At 40.9% G+C, this 19,522-nt stretch overlaps 1 protein-coding gene across 4 annotated transcripts in view; it reads left to right on the forward strand.

Moving 5' to 3' along the window:
• WDR33 (WD repeat domain 33) overlaps positions 1–19,522 on the forward strand; it is a 107,137-nt gene that overhangs the window by 66,840 nt on the left and 20,775 nt on the right. Inside the window, exon 8 of one of the 4 annotated variants that reach the window (XM_084891996.1) lies at positions 6,611–7,292. The exons of the other annotated variants lie outside the window; for them this stretch is intronic. Coding sequence (XP_084748122.1) covers positions 6,611–6,630 — 20 coding nt within the window. The 3' untranslated portion in view covers positions 6,631–7,292. Of the gene's footprint in view, positions 1–6,610; positions 7,293–19,522 lie in introns of those variants that run through there. 4 annotated transcript variants of the gene reach the window in all.

Below are 19,522 nucleotides of genomic sequence, written 5' to 3' on the forward strand. Positions count from 1 at the left end.
AAAGTTTATATTCTTAAGAAGTTCAAACATCTAGAAGTAAAAAGTCAGTGTCCTCTCACCTTTTAGTCTCACATCCAGAGGTCATCACAATTCTGTTAATAGTTTGGTGTGTGTATTTTCACGATTCTTACGCATATACAAAAGGGTTTTTAGAAAACTACACAAAATGGGATTTTACTACATATATTCTTCTGCTAGTCTGTCATGACACAGTGTATTATGGTCATCTTTCCATCTCATTACTACCCCAGTTCTCTAGGTTACTGCTTTACCACTTTATAGCACCTATCTGCCATGACATACTTAGCCATACTCATTGATGGAATTTAGGATTTGCAAGAGGCTTTTGCTAAGACACAGTTGTGTGCTAAACTTCCTTGTACCTTTCTAGTTGTTACCACTCATTACCTTTTGGTTAGTCTCCTAACAGTAAACTTCGTGGATCAAAGAGGATAAACATTTAAGCTTTTGGAAGATACTTCTGAGTTATCCTCACGTCTAGAGTCATTAATGATAACGTTTAAGAATGTTGTGGTTTAGCTGAAACCGGTTTGGCTCAGTGGATAGAACATAGGCCTGCGGACTGAAGGGTCCCGAGTTCGATTCTGGTCAAGGGCATGTACCTTGGTTGCGGGCACATCCCCGGTAGGGGGTGTGCAGGAGGCAGCTGGTCGATGTTTCTCTCTCATTGACGTTTCTAGCTCTCTCTCCCTCTCTCCCTTCCTCTCTGTAAAAAATCAATAAAATATATATTAAAAAAAATTTCATCTTCAGTCTCAAATCTTGATCCCATTCAAATGTTGCCTTTTTCCCCTTTATCACTTCACATCGTCTCTGCTCGTCCTATGGAACTTAGTGTGTAAACGGTGGGCCTGGTGAAGCCATCGACCTTGTGTTTTCTTTCATCTTTTCTCTCTGTCCTCCTATCTATTTGGAGGTTTCCCCCTATTTTATCTTCAGTCATGCCCAATCAGTCCTTCTAATGAAAATTTTACCAATTATGTGTTTAATTTCCAAGATCTCCTACTAATTCTCTGGTCTTTTCATTGCTCATAGTGGCCCGTTTTGCTGTTGGTTGTAAAGGAAACTTTTAGCATGGTAATTGAGATGTTTGGTTTGCTGTGGTCTATTCCTGTTTGTTCTCCTTAGGATCAATTCATCTGTTTTCTTTATCCTGGTCTTTCTCTTTATTCCTTTTTGATTTTTCTCAACTGTCCGGTAGACCTTGGTTGGCCAAATACTGGAATGAAGATCTGTACGGATCATGTGAGTCCATCGCCCCACAGGCTCCTCCCTTGAGGATAGCTCACTGGAGCATGCGTGTGCGTCAGGAGCTGGGTGGGAAAGGACAGTCTGGAGCAATGGGCAGCTGCCACAGTGGCCCAAGTTAATGGGTTGTACAATGGGGTGGAGTGTTCAGTTCACTCAGGGTGAACCTGCGTCTCGTTCTCCTCCGCCCTACCCTTTTTTCCTCCCTTCTCTTGTCTCATCTTTCTTCCTTTCTCTCCCTCCTCTCCCTCCCTTCAGGTTCAGCCTCCCGTCCTGTTCTGGGGTTTCTTCCCGGACGTCCTTGGCTGTGTTTGGGTGCAGTTGTCTGGCTTGAGCTGAGGGCTGCTGTTCAGTGTGAACGAGGAGGCAGGCGGGGCGCTGGCGCTGGCGCGTGCTCCCGAGAGCCTGCGATTGCCCTCCGGAGAGCGGCGAGCGGCGAGCGGCAGAGCCTCTGGCACCCAGGCCCTGTTAGTCGTCTGTGCATTCGGGGCTTTATTTTCTGTGTTAGTTCACTCATCAGTATGAGCACATCTATTTTTGGGCAGTGCTCATGTTTGGGTTTCAGTTTTTTGAAATTTTCATAAAACTTGGGGTCAATAGCAATTGTGGGAAATGAGTGCACCCGCTGTAACTCTGACGGGAATTTAGAAAGGGTCTTAAGTGTACCATTTCATTGGGCACTGGAGTTAAGACTTACTCCCAGACACACAGTTTCCCTTTCTTCTCTTCTGGGAGTCTTTTCTTTGTATCATCTCCCCCATTTCTTAAGGAATATTGTGTATTAAAATTAAAAAAAATATTTTTATTGATTTGTAGAAAGAGAGGACAGGAGAGAAACATCGGTGTGAGAGTGGAGCATCTATTGGCTGCTTCCTGCACTACTTCTGGGGATTTAGCCCGTAATTCAGGCATGTGCCCTGACTACCATGTTTCCCCGAAAATAAGACCTAGCGCATGGAAAGATAAGACATCCCCTGAAAATAAGACCTAGCGCAACTTTGGGAGAAAATATTAATATAAGACACTGCCTTATTTTTGGGGAAACAGGGTAGTAATCGAACCCGCAACCTTCTTGGTGCATGGGATGATGCCCAATCAACTGAACCATACTGGCCAGGGCATTTATTTAAGTTTTTAATCATGTATTTGAAACTTAGGGTAATCCTTGGCTTTGAGGGATTTAGAGGTAAGTGATCAAGTAAAATAACTGTAATACACTTGAGTTAAGCTGAGTATTTTTCCTATAGTCCCCTCCCCCCCTAGAAGTGAGTTAATATTCTATTAATTCTCACTCGAGGATATTTTTTCCATTGGTTTTTAGAGAGTGGGAGAAAGGGAGGAATGGGAGGATAGAGAAAGAGAGAGAGAAACATTGATGTGAAAAAGACAAGTGATTGCTTGCCTTCTGCACATGCCCTGACCAAGGCCAGGGATGGAATCTGCAACCCAGGCATGTGCCCATGAGTGGGATTCTAACCTGCCACCCTTTGGTGCTCGGCTGACACTCCAACCACTGAGAAACAGCAGCCAGGTTGAAATGAGTTAATATTCTTGAAGCAGAGAAAATGTAGAGAGAATCATCAAACATTTGCTCCATACATATAAAAGGAAGTGATTGGTATTATTTCACTACTGAGACATTTCAATCTAGTGAAGACAATAATGTTACATCAAAAGTATTAATCTGTTTTTCTTAGTTACTTAAATCATAGTCTAAATAATAAATGGCCCCCTTTTAGATTTTCCAATTCTAAGAGACCCATGGTACTAAATCAAGTCTTTGGATGTTAATTACAACCCAGTGCTTTTTTCTCGGGTCATTTGAAAACTGAGATGCAGCAAAGTCTTAAGATGGCTCAGTTTGGGATAGGACTCTCAAATTGAGCCATTTTATGTGTTCCCATACTCTTCATGGTAACAGCTCTTGCTTGATAACTAACTATAGAAATAATTATCCCTGTGATGAGCTTTTTCAGGGCAGAGATTGGATCAAAATAAGAGCTTTCATTGACTCTTCAAAATGTGTCCTAGGCATGATGCTAAGTACTTCATTTAATTCCTGAAATAACCCAGTCAGTAAGTAGTCTTCGTTTTACACATGAAAATATTAAGGTTTAGCAAGGGTTAAGTATATTATACACAGCCATAAATGGAAAGTGACAACGAGATTTAAATAGATCAGGTTTACTCCAGATCTGCTATCAGCCATTGTGTCAACTATGAGCACTAACCATAGTACAAATGTGAATTAAATTACATTTAACACACCTTAATTCTAAATAAAAGTGTGTTGGCACTGTACCTAGTGGAGAAAACTGATTTCATCTCTTGGTTATTTCTTCCTATGGGAGGGAAGTATGCAAATTGCACATAGAAATGGGAATTTTCATGATTCATTTTGGTACTAGTGAGGAAGGCAGAATACTGATTTGTTTTTCCTAAAAACACAATTATGGTGGTTTTTTGGGTTTTTTGGTTTTTTTTTTTTTTTTTTTTTTACAATTGTGGTTTTTAATGTGATGTGTATACATGTATTTTCTCTCTGGACTTTTTTTTTTTATCATTCATTCATTTAGTAAAATATAGGAAGATAGCAGTTTTAAACACCTCCATAAGGAAATACTGGTATTTTTTGTATTTAATTTGAACTGATTTTTACATTTTCTTTTTAAATATTTTTATTGATTTCAGAGAGGAAAGGAGAGGGATAGAGCAATAGAAACATCAATGATGAGAGAGAATCAATGATTGGCTGCCTCCTGCACCCAGGCATATGCCCAAACTGGCTCATAGGTTGATGCTCAACACTGAGCCATGCTTGCTGGCCAGTTTTAAAGTTTCTTATAAGCATTACTTGGTTTTCACATATCTAGAATCATGATTTCTTTCTTTCTTTCTCTCTTTATTTTTTATTTAGGTCCTATATGGCAAAATTTAAAACAAATTGTATCTATTTTATGCTTACATTTACATTGAGGTTTTGGTTGGGTAGAGAATTACAGTTTCTAAGTTTTCCCCCCACTTTAGCACTCTCAAAAATTTGTTCCACTGTCTTTAAAAAAAATAAATAAATAAAATATATATATATATGACTTTTTTACAGAAAGGAAGGAAGAGGGATAGAGAGTTAGAAACATTGATGAGAGAAAAACATCTATTAGCTGCCTCCTGCACCCCCCTACTGGGGATGTACATGCCCTTGACCGGAATTGAACCTGGGACTTTTCATAGGAGGTCACTCTATTCACTGAGCCAAACCGGTTAGGGCTATTCTGTCTTTTACTCAGACTCTTGATAAGAAGTTTTATGGTAATTTGAAATGTTTCTCAATTGGAATTTAGCTGATTTTTTGTTTTCCTCATGATGGGTGGTTTTTATGGGATTTGGGAGGAAGATCAGAGGTAACATGTCATTTTCATCACATCAGAAGAAAGGTGTCTTGATGTTGACCTTATTCACAAGGTTGAGACAGTGTTTGCCAGAGTTCCCCAATGTCAGGCTGGTTCCCTCCTTTTCCGTTCTATAAGTCTGTGGGAGGAAGTCATGATGCACAGTCCATATTTAAGGGATAGGATAATATAGGTTCTACATCCAATATTTGGAATTTTTAGACATTGGAGAGTCAACTCTTCCCCCCCTCTTATTTATTTATTCAATTACTACAAATTTATGCACCAGTGGGGTCCCTCAGCCTGGCCTGCGTGATCGGGCCGAAACCAGCACTCTGACATCCACCGAGGGGATCCCAGATGGCAAGAGGGCACAGGCTAGGCCAAGGGACCCCACCGGTGCATGTTGGGGTCTGGCGAGGGATATGGGAGGTTGGCCAGCCAGGGAGGGACCATGGGAAGTCTCCGGGACGTGTCTGGCCCATCTCGCTCAGTCCCAATCAGTCTAACCTCAGCAGCAAACTAACCTACTGGTTGGAGCGTCTGCCTCCTAGTGATCAGTGCACATCATAGCGAGCAGTTAAAGGGCCTTAGCATATCCTAGCTAATAAAAGGGTAATATGCAAATTAACCATCACTCCATCACAAAGATGGTGGGATGCTGGCATTGCAGGCTGGGTTGGAGGCCTCCCCCCCACACATGAATTTCGTGCACCAGGCCTCTAGTCAGCGTATCATGCTTTGATTTGTTGAACAGATGACTGGGCACTTAGCATATTAAGCTTTTATTATATAGAATTTATATCACTGTGGACTTCTGATTGTCTTGCTCCCTTTAAAAAAAAACCTCAATATTTTTCTAATATACAATCTTTAAACTTGGAAATAGTGCTTGAATAAAACACCTCTTTCTATTTTTCTTTTTTTTAAAAAAGTAATATATTGATTTTAGGAAGGAAGGGAGAGGGAAGAGAGAAACATCGATGTGAGAGATAAGCATCAATTGGTTGGCTCCTGTATGCCTTCTGTTGGATTTTGAACCCCTGGAATTGCAACCTGCAACCTGACCTTTTGGTGCATGGGACAACACTCAGCCACCTGAGCCACACTAACAAGGGCAGGACTAGTGCTTTGCTCTGTTTCCACTCTTCCCCCACCTCAAGTGTGCTTACCAGCATTCTGACACCTACATCTCAGCATGCCTACTTATGTTTTTACTGGACTCAGAAATTACATATTTAGTCATATATTTATAAAAGTTTCACTTTGATGCCAGAAGTAGTTACATAGCATTAATCTTATGAGCTGTATGCTTATTTTAATTTTTAACCTACTTGACAATTTCTTTTAGGTCAGCTTTAGTTAGTCTTCCATGTAAATACATGATACAAATAAATAGAAGCCATTTTTACTTGCATATGCAAATTAAATGTGATATAGGTTGGCTGCTCCATTTGGGTGTATTTGGGTGCTCTTCTGACACCATGCATTCCACCGCATTGTAACCTGGTGACCACTTTCCTGCTGCCACTCGCTGTCCATACTTCCCGTTTAGTTTTAAAAGAGGTAGACATACGGGTGTGGTAAGAGGCCTTTTACATGCTCTTTCAAACCAGTGTCTTCTCTCCTTCCTCAGAGGTCTCCACTCCTGAATGTAGGCTTGTCACTCCCACAAAGCATAATAAGCAAGCATTTAAAAATTGTCCAGGTTGCCGAGACCGGTTTGGCTCAATGGATAGAGCGTCGGCTTGGGGACTGAAGGGACCCGGGTTCGATTCCGGTCAAGGGCATGTACCTTGGTTGCGGGCATATCCCCAGTAGGGGGTGTGCAAGAGGCAGCTGATTGATGACTCTCTCTCATCGATGTTTCTAACTCTCTATCTCTCTCCCTTCCTCTCTGTACAAAATCAATAAAATGTATTAAAAAAATAAAAATAAAAAAAATTGTCCAGGTCGGTTGAAGGCATTCTGAGAAAAGAAGCTTGTGGTCAGATTCTTACTCCCGATTTGTTATATACGTTGAAAGCACTGAAGAGGCTCTCAGACCTGGGAAGAAATTTGTCAATTTTTGGAGTCAGCATTGACCACAGAACCCCTTTCCCCATCCTCTGTGCACTGTTGTTGCTTGAAACATGCTATGGCTTCTTACTAATGTAACTTTTCTAGATGTAGATGACAAAGTTACTAGTAGTCATCATTTCCAGTTGATGTTGATTATTAGATCAAGTTTAAAATAAATTTACAAAAGAGGAAGGTAAAGTGCTAATAAGTTGCATATTTATTGACCAGCATGCAAGTTACCCTCCTTAATTTTTAAGTTCCTGAGCTCTGGCCCATTGAAGTGTCTGGCTCTGGACCATGGCTACATATAACCTTTGCCTTAAACTCATCTGTTAACCTTTTATGTTCTGTGGTTGGACTAGGCTGAGTTTGTTGGTCATGTCTGACACATTTTCTTGAATAACAGTTATCCAACTGTTAATGTTGTACAACACGGTACTCGAATCCTTTGTTTGCTCTTTTTTCTCCTGTATTAGAAAATCTTGGTCCTTTTTGTAATTTATGTAAAAGAGTTTTTTATTAAGATTTGTTCATATAATGGTCTGATCCAGGAAAAATAAAACAGGAAAATGGACACTATTTCTGACCTTCAAATAAAACTCTATTAGTTTTTAGACTGTTGGCCCAGCCTTGCTGCTGCACGCATTGTCTTCAGGCAGGCCCGGGATCTGCTGAGGGCGGAGCTCACTGCTTCCCCTGAGGCCGGAGGCTCCTTGCCCGTGAGGAAGCCCCTCCCTCCGGCTCCGTCCTTTAGCCCCGCCCCCAGCACTGGCTCCGCGCTGCCGGAATGCGGGAAGGCGGGAAGGCGCACTTCCCAGAGCAGAATCACCAGACTGACCTATCTATCCTGTTAGTCTTAGAATGTTAGGGTTTATTAAGGAGTCTCTGTATTTTTAGGATCTCCTTTAAAAGACACACAGTAAGTATTTTTTCAGTAGTTAGGACGAGTCTCTTGTGTTCTGCACCTTTCTATTTCAGGTGTAGTTAACATTTTTTAAAAGAAGATTTTTCTGTTTTTACTTTGGGTGAAAAGGTCTCTTCAAAACCTGCATTAGTTGTTTTATTAGCTTACTTTTAATCTTTTTCAAATGAAAGTTATTGTAATTGGGCTGTGTGATTTTATAAATACTTCTCCAGTGTTCAATCCTCATTTTGTTTAATCATATATTAGAGATTAAGTACCCATAAGAGGAGCCCAATAAAGGTGCACACTCGTTTTAAATTAATGAGTGAGTAAATGATCAAGTAGAAGCAGTTTATCTTCTGTATGGAATAAATTATAATGTACAATTAATAGTGGGTTTTTTTTAACAGATAATTATTATGAAGTAATTTAAACAATTCTGATGTATCAGACACAGGTTAATCCTCAGAGCATCGCCACCTGTCTTCCAGAGGTGCTCCTTCTTTCCTGAGGGAATGTTTAGCTAAAAAATGATACAAATGTCATTGCCCTCAAAGCGTAACCTCTAAAGGTGGGCCCACTGTGGTTAATTCATTTGGAATTTCTTTGGAGTTAGGTCAGTGGTTGCCAGGTTCAAGACCCTGGTTTTCAGAAGCAATCTGTTTGCTTCTCGGATGTATTTTTACAGTTTATCCCAAGATTTTTCTTAAAAATTCCGAGAGATGGGAAGGTATACAGAAGTTTGTCTTTTTACAACCTCAGTTCCATTGAGAAAGTGCAAGTTGATGAGTGAAGCGACACAGAAGGAACTCGGCTGCGCGCTATTTGGATGCCATATACTTAATGGGGCGGAGGGAGGGGGGTCCCAGTGGGGAGAAGAGAGCCCAGGCCCCTCCAGCCGGCTCCCCCCTTCAGGCCTCTGGGCTCCCTTATTTAACGACAGGCAGGTCCCGCAGCTCTTCCCTGGCTCTAGGACCAATTGGAGGCGATTGCTGCTGCTGTTGTCATTGCTATTTATGGTGTAACTGAGACAGTGAATAAAAGTAATACAGCTATGGGGACCTAAGAAGACACTTTCTTTAAAATGGCCAACTACAGTATAAATCAGTCTTGTCCAATAGGGCTTTTGATGGAAATATTCTGTATTTGTGATTTCTGATACACTAGTCACATATTGCTTTGAGCTGTGAAATGTTGCTAGCATGACTGAGGAATCTAATTTTAACTTTAAAACAAATTTAAATAGCCCTATGTGGCTAAATAGCTACTGTATTAGATTCTTAAATGCAAGTATTCAAAGGAAATTTCCTTACATTGATTTAATATGAAAACTTTGTTCTTTTGTGATTTGCAACTGGGATCTCTTAATTTTAGAATTTGGCAAGTTCAGTATTGAAAGCTCTCTTCAAGCACATCCTCCGTTTCCAATTGCAGTCAAGAATGGATTGGGCACTATGACCTTTGCCACGTCCCACAGTCTGCTTGGCAGCCACACACCTCTCCCTGGCTTCTGTAGGCTCTGCCCCTGCGGAGGACTGTGTGGCCACGGGCTCGCCCTTAGTTGCACCGGGCCCGGACTAGGCTGTGTATGACCTGGAGCACACTGGTGTGGTGAGGATTTATCTTCGTATTTTTTACGAGCTTGATTCTTAAAAGTTTAGATGCCACTTTCAAAAAATACTTGAAGTTTTTAGTCTTAAAGTCTTTAGTCTTCAAATCTTTAGCAGCATGTTGTTGGGCCCCGGCCAGTGTGGTGCAGCTGGAACGGCATCTCAGACACCAAAAGGCAGCGGCTTCGGCTCCTGTCAGAGCACACACCCAGGTTTCAGGTTCCAGGTTTGACCCCTGGTTGGGGTGCAAGTGGGAGGTAACTGACTGAGGCTTCTCTTTCACATAGATGTTCTCTCTCCCTTCTCTCTAGAATCATTTTTTAAAGGTGTTATTTACTTAAAAATATCTAGGTCACAGCCCTGGTCAGGTTGCTCAATTGGTTAGAGCAGTGGTTGGCAAACTCATTAGTCAACAGAGCCAAATATCAACAGTACGACGATTGACATTTCTTTGGAGAGCCAAAGTTTTTAAACTTAACGCTTTGCACTCCGCTGTCCCCTCTCAGGGGACATCGGAATTCTAGCATATCACTCGGATGTCCCCTCTCAGGGGACATTGCAGTTTATTAGTGATTACGGGGAATTGAGTTAATTCAACGCACGTTTTGCAAAGTAGCGTCGAGTAGCTGGTAGCCAATGTCCAGAATGGTTCGGAGTGCAAAGGGTTAAACTTATTCTATGCCACTTTTTCAAAATAGATTCGCCCAGGCCGTGGTATTTTGTAAAAGAGCCACACTCAAGGGGCCAAAGAGCTGCATGTGGCTCACGAGCCGCAGTTTGCCGACCACGGGGTTGGAGCATCATCCCAGTAAGACTGTGGGTTTGCTCCCAGTCACGACACAGATAAGAATCAACCAATGAGTGCATGAATAGGTGGAATGACAAGCCCAGGCCTCCCTCTCTGTCTTTTCTCCTCTCTCTCTCAGTCAATCAGTAAATAAAGGAAAGCAGAAAGAAATATCTAGGTTACTAGGCCATAAACCAGTTGTCAGTCTTATGAGCCAATAAAACTATTTCAAAGTAAAAAAACCCACAAAAAACCAGTTGTCATTTGAATGAGTTTTCATTAGGTCTGGATTGCTTTAGCACCACAATGCTCCATTCCTGGGACTTGTGTGGCATCCCAGAGAATGTTGATTTTATCTTGAAATTCTGAACCTTTGAAATGGTACAAGTTAGCAGAGAGGCATTTTTTAGGGTTAATGGTTGGAACTGCTAAGTCATGTGTTTGACAATCATTTCTTCTGTAAGGTAGTTTACGTAAATATGTTTATATATATGGCATACCAGAACACACTGCCCATGACATCCTGGGCACTGACTCCAGCCACACTGAGTGCATAGCTGCAGTGATGACGTGACCAGCTCCCGAGCCTCGCACAGCCCTGCCCCGCACAGCCCTGTCCCGCACAGCCTGGCCCACACAGCCCTGCCCTGCACAGCCCTGCCCTGCACAGCCCTGCCCCGCACAGCCTGCCCTGCACAGCCTGGCCCAACCCTGCCCCACACAGGCCCGCCCCGCACAGCCCTGACCCGCACAGCCTGCCCCGCACAGCGAGGCCTGCATTGGAGATGAAGGTGGGATCTGGTCTTAACCATTCACATGAGTTTTGAGTAGAGGGAATCAAATAAATAATAAAAGCATGTTAAAAACGTCAAGAAGAAAACTTCAAGCAGTACAGAAGAATAAATGCCTTCTTATTCCCATAGCATTTCTTCTCCCTAAAAAACTTGTGAGGTTACGTTTTCTTTTTACAAATGGGACTAAAATTATACCTTTCTTTTTTTGCTTATTTTAAAAAATACCTCAGTTTTTGAGGTATTTCCCTATATTACATTTACCCTTTTTAGGTGTACAGTTCCATGACTTGACAAATATGTATACCATAATTGAGATATATGGTATTTCATTCCCTTCCAAAGGTCTCTTTTCTCTGCTTCATTTTGAAACCATCATTATACTCAAGATTTAGAACGTTTCTTATTGTCTCAAAAAGTCTCATCTTTCTGCCTCAGTTTTTTTTTTTTTTTAAGGCTTTCAAGTTGTATTTATTTATTGATTAAGGTATTACATATGTGTCCTTACCCTCCCTATTACCCCTCCCCCAATCATGCCCTCACCCCCCTGGTGTCTGTGTCCATTGTGATTGCCTTAGTTTGAGCAGTTCTGTTGAATTCAATATATGGATTTACTTAAATTTTCCTAAATCACCCCCTAGAGATTAATTTTTAGGTTGTTTCCAGTATTGCAGTTCAAACAAGATACAATAAATAACTTTATATATAAATCTTAGTGTGTTTGTACAGCTAAAGACATAGGGTAAATTCCTAGAAGTGAAAATGGATTGGATAATGGCCTCCCCCCAAAAATTGGACTAATTTACTTTTCAACTGGTTATGGATGAGAGTGCCTCTTACTTTTTTATTATGATGGGTGTCACCAAGTCCAGTTTGTGCTAATTTGATAAAGAAAATATTAGCTAGCAAAGTAACTTGCATTCAGTGTTGTTTTTTCTCATTTTAAAACCATATCAAAAGTTCACATACACAAGAAACCTAACCCATGTTATTTATGGTTAAAACCACAATATAGCAGAGGAAATGTGAATAGAAAACTTTACCTTTGTTTCTACTATCCCAATATAATTTTCATTTCCTACTTAGCAGTATCTACATTTCTGTTACTACATTTGATGTTTTAATCTCCTCACACCATATGCTTAGTGTGTGCAGGTACCATTTTGTTTTCTTTTTAAAAGGTCACTTTATTTTCTGAGTGTTTTGTTGTTGCTATTCCCAGAATCTTCATCTAGTTTTTGGCTGTGGAGCAGTTCAGTCATTCTATACTTTTTCACAGTTATGAACTAGGCTTCAAATACCATCTTTTTAAATAGAAAAGTTGAAAAACTTTTAAAATTATTTCCTTAGGATAAGCTTTTACTAGTGTGATTCTTCTGCATTTAAATATAACAGCTGCCAGCTGGGGGAGATAAGAGATGAACCGAAGGACTTACATACATGCATATAAGTACAACCAATGGACACAAAACTCTGGGGAGGGAGGGTATGTATGGGGGAGGGGGCAATGGTATATGTACAAAGATAATGATTTAATTAAAAAAAATATATATCAGCTGCCAGGGCAGGGTAGAATTTTATCATTTAAATAGATTTTGTCACTGCATTAAAAATTCAATAATGGTTTTCTTCTGAAGAAGGAAGCAGTTACATATCAATTTGCATCTATGCTAGTTTACTCTATTTTTCCTCTTTATTATTATTTTCTTGTTTTTTATTTTAAAAATTATCTTATAGTTGACATACAATATATTAGTTTCCGTCGTAGAGCCCAGTTGTAGAGTTGTTAGACATTTGTATACCTTATGAAGTCCACTACCCACCTGGCACTAGTACATAATTATTACAGTACTAGTCACTTCCTCCCTCCTAGTAGCCCTGAGCACAAATCCGTGCAGCATGTTAACATTAGTCACTGTCCTTAAAAATCAGTAGCTCTCTGCGGGGCCTGGCCGCTCCGCATCCACTGCCCAGAGGCTCCGCGCCCAGAAGCCCATCGTGGCCGGGCAGAGTGCTTGCCTTGTCGGAGCAGTGAAGCAAGCATTCCGCCAGGCCGGTCACGCCGCATACTCTCAGTGGCCACCCTTCCAGGTCTGGGGAATCTGGTGGGGTTGAGAGGACTGGGCGCCGCCATATTGTGGCTATGGGGGCCACCAGCTTTGTGACAGAGTGGTGGTTAATGTGCATATTACCCTTTTATTAGGTAGGATGCTGTACTTTACATCATCGTGACTATTTTTAAAAATATATATTTTATTGATTTTTCACAGAGAGGAAGAGAGAGGGATAGAGAGTTAGAAACATCGATGAGAGAGAAACATCGATCAGCTGCCTCTTACACATTCTCCCCACTGGGGATGTGCCTGCAACCAAGGTACATGCCCTTGACCGGAATCGAACCTGGGACCTTTTAGCCCGCAGGCCAACGCTCTATCCACTGAGCCAAACCGGTTCCGGCATCATTGGCAATTTGTTCTACTGAATCCCTTCACCCTTTTAGCCCCTTTCCTCACCCTCTCCATGCCCCCACCTGGTGATCATTAGTTCTATGCATCTACGAGTTTGTTTCTGTTTTGTATGTTCACTTATTTTGATTTTTAGATTTACACACACACACACACACACACACACACGTGAATTTATATAGTTTTGTCTTTTTTTCTGTGACTTATTTTTCTTAGCATAGTATTTTTCTAAGTCCATCCAACCTCTTTTTTATTTAAAAAGTTTTAAAAATGTATGCTACCGCCGAAACCGGTTTGGCTCAATGGGTAGAGCGTCGGCTTGGGGACTGAAGGTTCCTGGGTTCGATTCCGGTCAAGGGCATGTACCTTGGTTGCGGGCACATCTACAGTAGGGGGTGTGCAAGAGGCAGCTGATCGATGACTCTCGTCGATGTTTCTAACTCGCTATCTCTCTCCCTTCTTCTCTGTACAAAATCAATAAAATATATTTTTAAAAAATGTATGCTTCCTATAAAGATTTCATACCCACTTTCCACTGTTTAGTAAATTAAAATTTTAAATTGATTTTTTTCCTCTCAATAGATTATTCAGTTTTTAATCTTTTAAAATTATCAAACATTATACAGTGAAGACACCTTACCCTCGTTCCACCACTACTCATTTCCCCTTCTTAGAGGCAGTTAATATTGTCAGATTTTTGTGTACTTTTTAAGACATATTTTGTGCATTTTTTAGGAAATGTATTTATTTGCTATTTTGGGCGTGTATCACTTTTCAAGTCACAAATGTTAACATGCTTTTTAACATTACTTTTTTGCACATATTTTCTTAGATAACTGTATTTGTATTTTAACTTTTAAAAGTAGGTACCCTATGCTCATGGTGCAGTAATACAATGATGAGAGGCTTGGCGAGTCCCCCCCTGCCCTCGCCCCCTGCCGGCTGTGCCGTCCTCCGGGGACGCTCTCTGCAGCACCGAAGCAAGGCAGGCGGCGTCCGCTTTTGTTTCCTCTCCTCCGGTGAGCCGCACTCGCCTTCACACCTGCAAAGGCAGCCGAGGCTCGGTGTTGGGAGCAGTGACTCCTTGCGTTTAGATGTCTGCTCTACCATGTAGCAACTATGTGCTTGGGGGCAAGGCATTTTTTTTCTTCAATTGATTAAGGTATTACATATGTGTCCTTATCGCCCCATTGCTCCTCCCACACCCCACTCATGCGTGGGCAAGGTATTTAACCTGTCCGTACTTTTACACTTCCTATGAAGGTGGTAAGGCAGTATATATACTTAACTTAGAATATACCATGAGTTAATATATGTGTTTGCTAGTAGTAGTATTTTTATTTTTAAGGACAGTGACTAATAAAATAATAACCAACAATCAGTATAATTTGATTTCTAGTAGTGATCTATGGATATGGCTAAATTAATTTAACAGAAAGGATGGATGGGATTTATCACTTGCTTGAATTCTACTTATTTTATTTATTTTTTAAATATATTTTATTGATTTTATACAGAGGAAGGGAGGGAGATAGAGAGTTAGAAACATCGAAGAGAGAGAGTCATCGATCAGCTGCCTCTTGCACATCCCCTACTGGGGATATGCCCGCAACCAAGGTACATGCCCTTGACCGGAATCGAACCCGGGACCCTTCAGTCCCCAAGCCGACGCTCTATCCATTGAGCCAAACCGGTCCCGGCGTGAATTTTACTTAAATACATTTTAGAAAACTTCAGGAAACAAAACTAAAGCAGCTAAAAATATTAATGTTCCTTTTTATGTATTGATATTTTTTGTGTTTTTCCATATACTTGTTTAAAGTAAACAGATATACTCTCTTTATGATATGAAAATGTCCCAGAGAAGGTGAGGGTAAAGATGACTGCTAAGATATAAACTTTTACATAGTGCATCACATTTTAAATATATATATATATGTTTTATTGATTTTTTTTTTTTTTTAGAGAGAGAAAGGGAGATGGATAGAGAGTTAGAAACATCGATGGGAGAGAAACATCGATCAGCTGCCTCCTGCACATCTCCCACAGGGGATGTGCCCTCAACCAAGGTACATGCCCTTGACTGGAATCGAACCCAAGATGCTCTATCCACTGAGCCAAACCAGTTACGGCAGTGCATCACATTTTATTTTATTTTTTAAAATATATTTTATTGATTTTTCACAGAGAGGAAGGGAGAGAGATAGAGAGCCAGATACGATACGTCGATGAGAGAGAAACATCGACCAGCTGCCTCCTGCACACCCCCTATCGGGGATGTGCCCGCAACCAACGTACATGCCCTTGACCAGAATCGAACCCGGGACCTTTCAGTCCGCAGACCGACGCTCTACCGCTGAGCCAAACCGGTTTCGGCAGTGCATCACATTTTAAAAGTGCTTTCTCATGCTTTTTCAAGTCAAATTTGGTGAAAATAGAACATATCTACACATAATATTTAATTTTAGATGATAATGGTCCATAAAGTTTTAAAATTCCTTAACTACATATTTTTAGGATCAAATCATTAGAACATTAAATGCTCTTAAGGCAAGATTGGAGAAGTTAATTGTATTTCTATTTAATTTGTTCATCCTCAGTTCTTTTTTTAAAATATATTTTTTATTGATTTCAGAGAGGAAGGAAGAGAGAGAGAGAAACATCAGTGATGAGAGAGAATCATTGATTGGCTGCTTCCTGCATGCACCCCACTAGAGATGGAGCCTGCAACCCAGGCATGTGCCTCAACCTGGAATCGAACTGGTTCATAGGTTGATGCTCAACCACTGAGCTGTGTTGGCCGGGCAGTTCTTTTTTTTTTTTTTTTTTTAAATTAAAAAAAAATGAAAGGAACAATCAAATCTCTCTTCCCCTTTCTCTTCTTCAGATCCCCATTACAAAGTAATGTACATTTATTATAGAAAATGTAAAAACAAAATATACAGGGAAGTAAGAATCACCTTAATTTCACTACTCAGCTTAATATTGTTTCTGATAACAGTTTGATGTCTAGACAGCTTGCCTTTTTTTGTTGTTGTTAAATATATTTTTAATTGATTTCAGAGAGGGAGAAAGAGAAATATCAGTGATGAAAATCATTGATCAGCTGCCTCCTGCATGTCCCTACTGGGGATTGAGCCTGCAATCCTGGGCATGTGCCTTTGACGGGAATTGAACCGGGGATCCTTCAGTCCATAGGCAGATACTCTATCTACTGAGACACACCAGCTAGGGTAGGAACTTGCCTTTTTTCTGTCTGTAGGGATATGCACACATAGACACTTGTATTAGTAATTTGATTGTCTTTTACAGTTATGTTATCAAGAATGCTATACACACAGGTGTTTTTTGTTTTTAAAATATACTTAGTATCACAAACGTTTTGATGTCATTTAATTACTTGTATCATTTATGATAGGTGCATCATATTCAATTGAGCATCATATGCCATATTGAATTTTATTTTGTAATGTTGCCTATTCATGGGCACTTTAAAAATAAGTTGTATCATAAATATCCTGTACATAACTGTTTTTGAACATCCATTTAAATTTTTTTTTAATTTTTAAATTTATTTTTATTTTTATTTTAAACTTAATAAATCTTTATTGTTCAGATTATTACAATTGTTTCTCCTTTTTCCTCCCGTAGCGCCCCTCCACCTGTTTCCCACCCCACCCTCTACCCTTACCTCCCCACCACTGTCCTCTTCCATAAGTCTCTTCCTGCACCCACCATACCCTTTTCCCCCTGATTCTATTATATTTACCAGTTTATTCAGTTTCTCAGATTTTTTTTTTTTAATATATTTTATTGATTTTTCACAGAGAGGAAGAGAGAGGGATAGAGAGTTAGAAACATCGATGAGAGAGAATCATCGATCAGCTGCCTCCTGCACATCCCCCACTGGGGATGAGCCCGCAACCAAGGTACATGCCCTCGACCGGAATCGAACCCGGGACCTTTCAGTCCTCAGGCCGACGCTCTATCCACTGAGCCAAACCGGTTTCAGCAGTTTCTCAGATTTTTAATTCACTTGATTTTTAGATTCACTTGTTTTGATAGATATGTATTTTTTGTTCATAATTTTTATCTTTACTTTTTTCTTCTTCCTCCTCCTCTTAAAGAATACCTTTCAGCATTTCATATAATACTGGTTTGGTGGTAATGAGCTCCTTTAGCTTTTTCTTATCGGTGAAGCTCTTTATCTGACCTTCAATTCTGAATGATAACTTTGCTGGGCAGAGTAACCTTGGTTGTAGGTTCTTGCTATTCATCACTTTGAATATTTCTTAGGTGCTCCCTTGTAGTTAATTAACTATTTTTCTCTTGCTGCTTTTATTTTTTAAAATATATTTTATTGATGTTTTACAGAGAGGAAGAGAGAGGGATAGAGATTTAGAAACATCGATGAGAAAGAATCATCTTTCAGCTGCCTCTTGTACATCCCCTGCTGAGGAGAGCCCCACAACCAATGTACATGCCCTTGACCGGAATGGAACCTGGGACTCTTCAGTCCTCAGGCCGACACTCTATCCACTGAGCCATACTGGTTTCGGCTCCCTTGCTGCTTTTAATATTCTCTCTTTGTCTTTTGCTCTTGGCACTTTAATTATGATGTGTTTTGGTGTGGTCCTCTTTGGATTCTTTTGTTTGGGGTTCTGTGCGCTTCCTGGACTTGTAAGTCTATTTCTTTCACCAGGTCGGGGAAGTTTTTAGTCATTATTTCTTCAAATAGGTTTTCAGTATCTTACTCTCTCTTCTTCTGGCACCCCCATAATTCTGATGTTGATACACTTGAAGTTGTCCCAGTGGCTTCTTACACTCTTTAAATTTTTGGATTCTTTTTTCTTTTCCAGTTAAATGTTTTTTGCTTCTTTGTATTTCAAATCTTTGACTTGATTCTTACGTTCCTCCAGTCTGCTGTTGGGTCTCTGTATAATATTTTTTATTTCAGTCAGTGTATGTTTACTTTCTAGTTGTTCTTTTTCATATTCTCAAGGTTCTCATTAAATTTATCAGCCTTCTCTAGGAAATTCTTAAAATAACTTTTAACTGTGGTTTCGAACTCTATCTCCAGTTGTTTGTATTCCTCCATTCTTTTGTTTGTGATCTGTTACTTTTTCTCTACATTTTCGCTCCTTCCCTGAGTTGATAGGGTAGCTTTGTGTGCTAGGTGTCCTATATGGTCCAGTTACCTGAGGTGGACACTTTTGGTGCACCCCTTTGTGGTCTATGTGTACGGCCTTGTTGTAGTTAAGTCTTTTTTTTTTTTTTTTTTTTAAATATATTTCATTGATTTTTTACAGAGAGGAGGAGAGAGGGATAGAGAGCTAGAAACGTCGATGAGAGAGAAACATTGACCAGCTGCCTCTTGCACACCCTCTACCGGGGAGGTGCCCGCAACCAATGTACATGCCCTTGACTAGAATCGAACCTGGGACCTTTCAGTCTGCAGACCGACGCTATACCACTGAGCCAAACCGGTTTTGGCTTGTAGTTAAGTCTTGATTGTTGTTGGTATCACTGGGAGAATTGACCTCCAGGCCAATTAGCTGTAAATATCAGCTATGTGTATGCCAGGAGACCTGTGCTAGAGTTAGCCTTATAGGACAGACTTGCAAAATATCAAAAGCCTCTGAGCTCAGCTTGGATGGGGTGGTGTCTCAGGGCTGAGAAGACAGACTTGGCTTCATATCAGCCCTGCCCTTGTGCGTGCGCCTCTAGACCTCTGCCTTCCTCGGCTTCTCTAAGTTTCCACCTGACAGTCCAGATCCCCCTGGAATAGCGTGAGCCCCCAGGGGCTCGCCCAGAACTGGGTTTCAGTGCAGTCGGAACTGTGGTTCAGTGCAATCAGGAGCTTCCAAATCCTTCTGCTATGGAAAGCCTGCAGCAACCTCCGCGGTCAGTCTTCCCTATGCACACTCACACGCCTCCAGACCCCTGCCTGCCACAGCTCCCCCAAGTCTCCAAGTCTCCGTGTGCCTTTTTCTCTACCTGTCAGTCCAGACTTCCCCAGTATGAGCCTGGGTCCATGGGGTTTTGGCCGGAGCTGGGGTTCAATGAAGTCGGAACTGGGATTCAGTGCAGTTGGGGGCTTCCTTCCCCCTTGCGCCAGAGAAAGCAGCCAGGCACTCGGCCACCTTTCCTCTCTGTGCATGTGTCTTCGTACCTCAGCCCTTTGCAGCTCCTCTGATCCATGAGCTTTTCTCTTTCCTTCTAGTTGTAGAATTTCCACTCAGCCAG

This window comes from Pipistrellus hanaki (genome assembly GCF_964339955.1).
Source record: "Pipistrellus hanaki genome assembly, chromosome: 8".
Taxonomy (NCBI): Eukaryota; Metazoa; Chordata; class Mammalia; order Chiroptera; family Vespertilionidae; genus Pipistrellus; species Pipistrellus hanaki.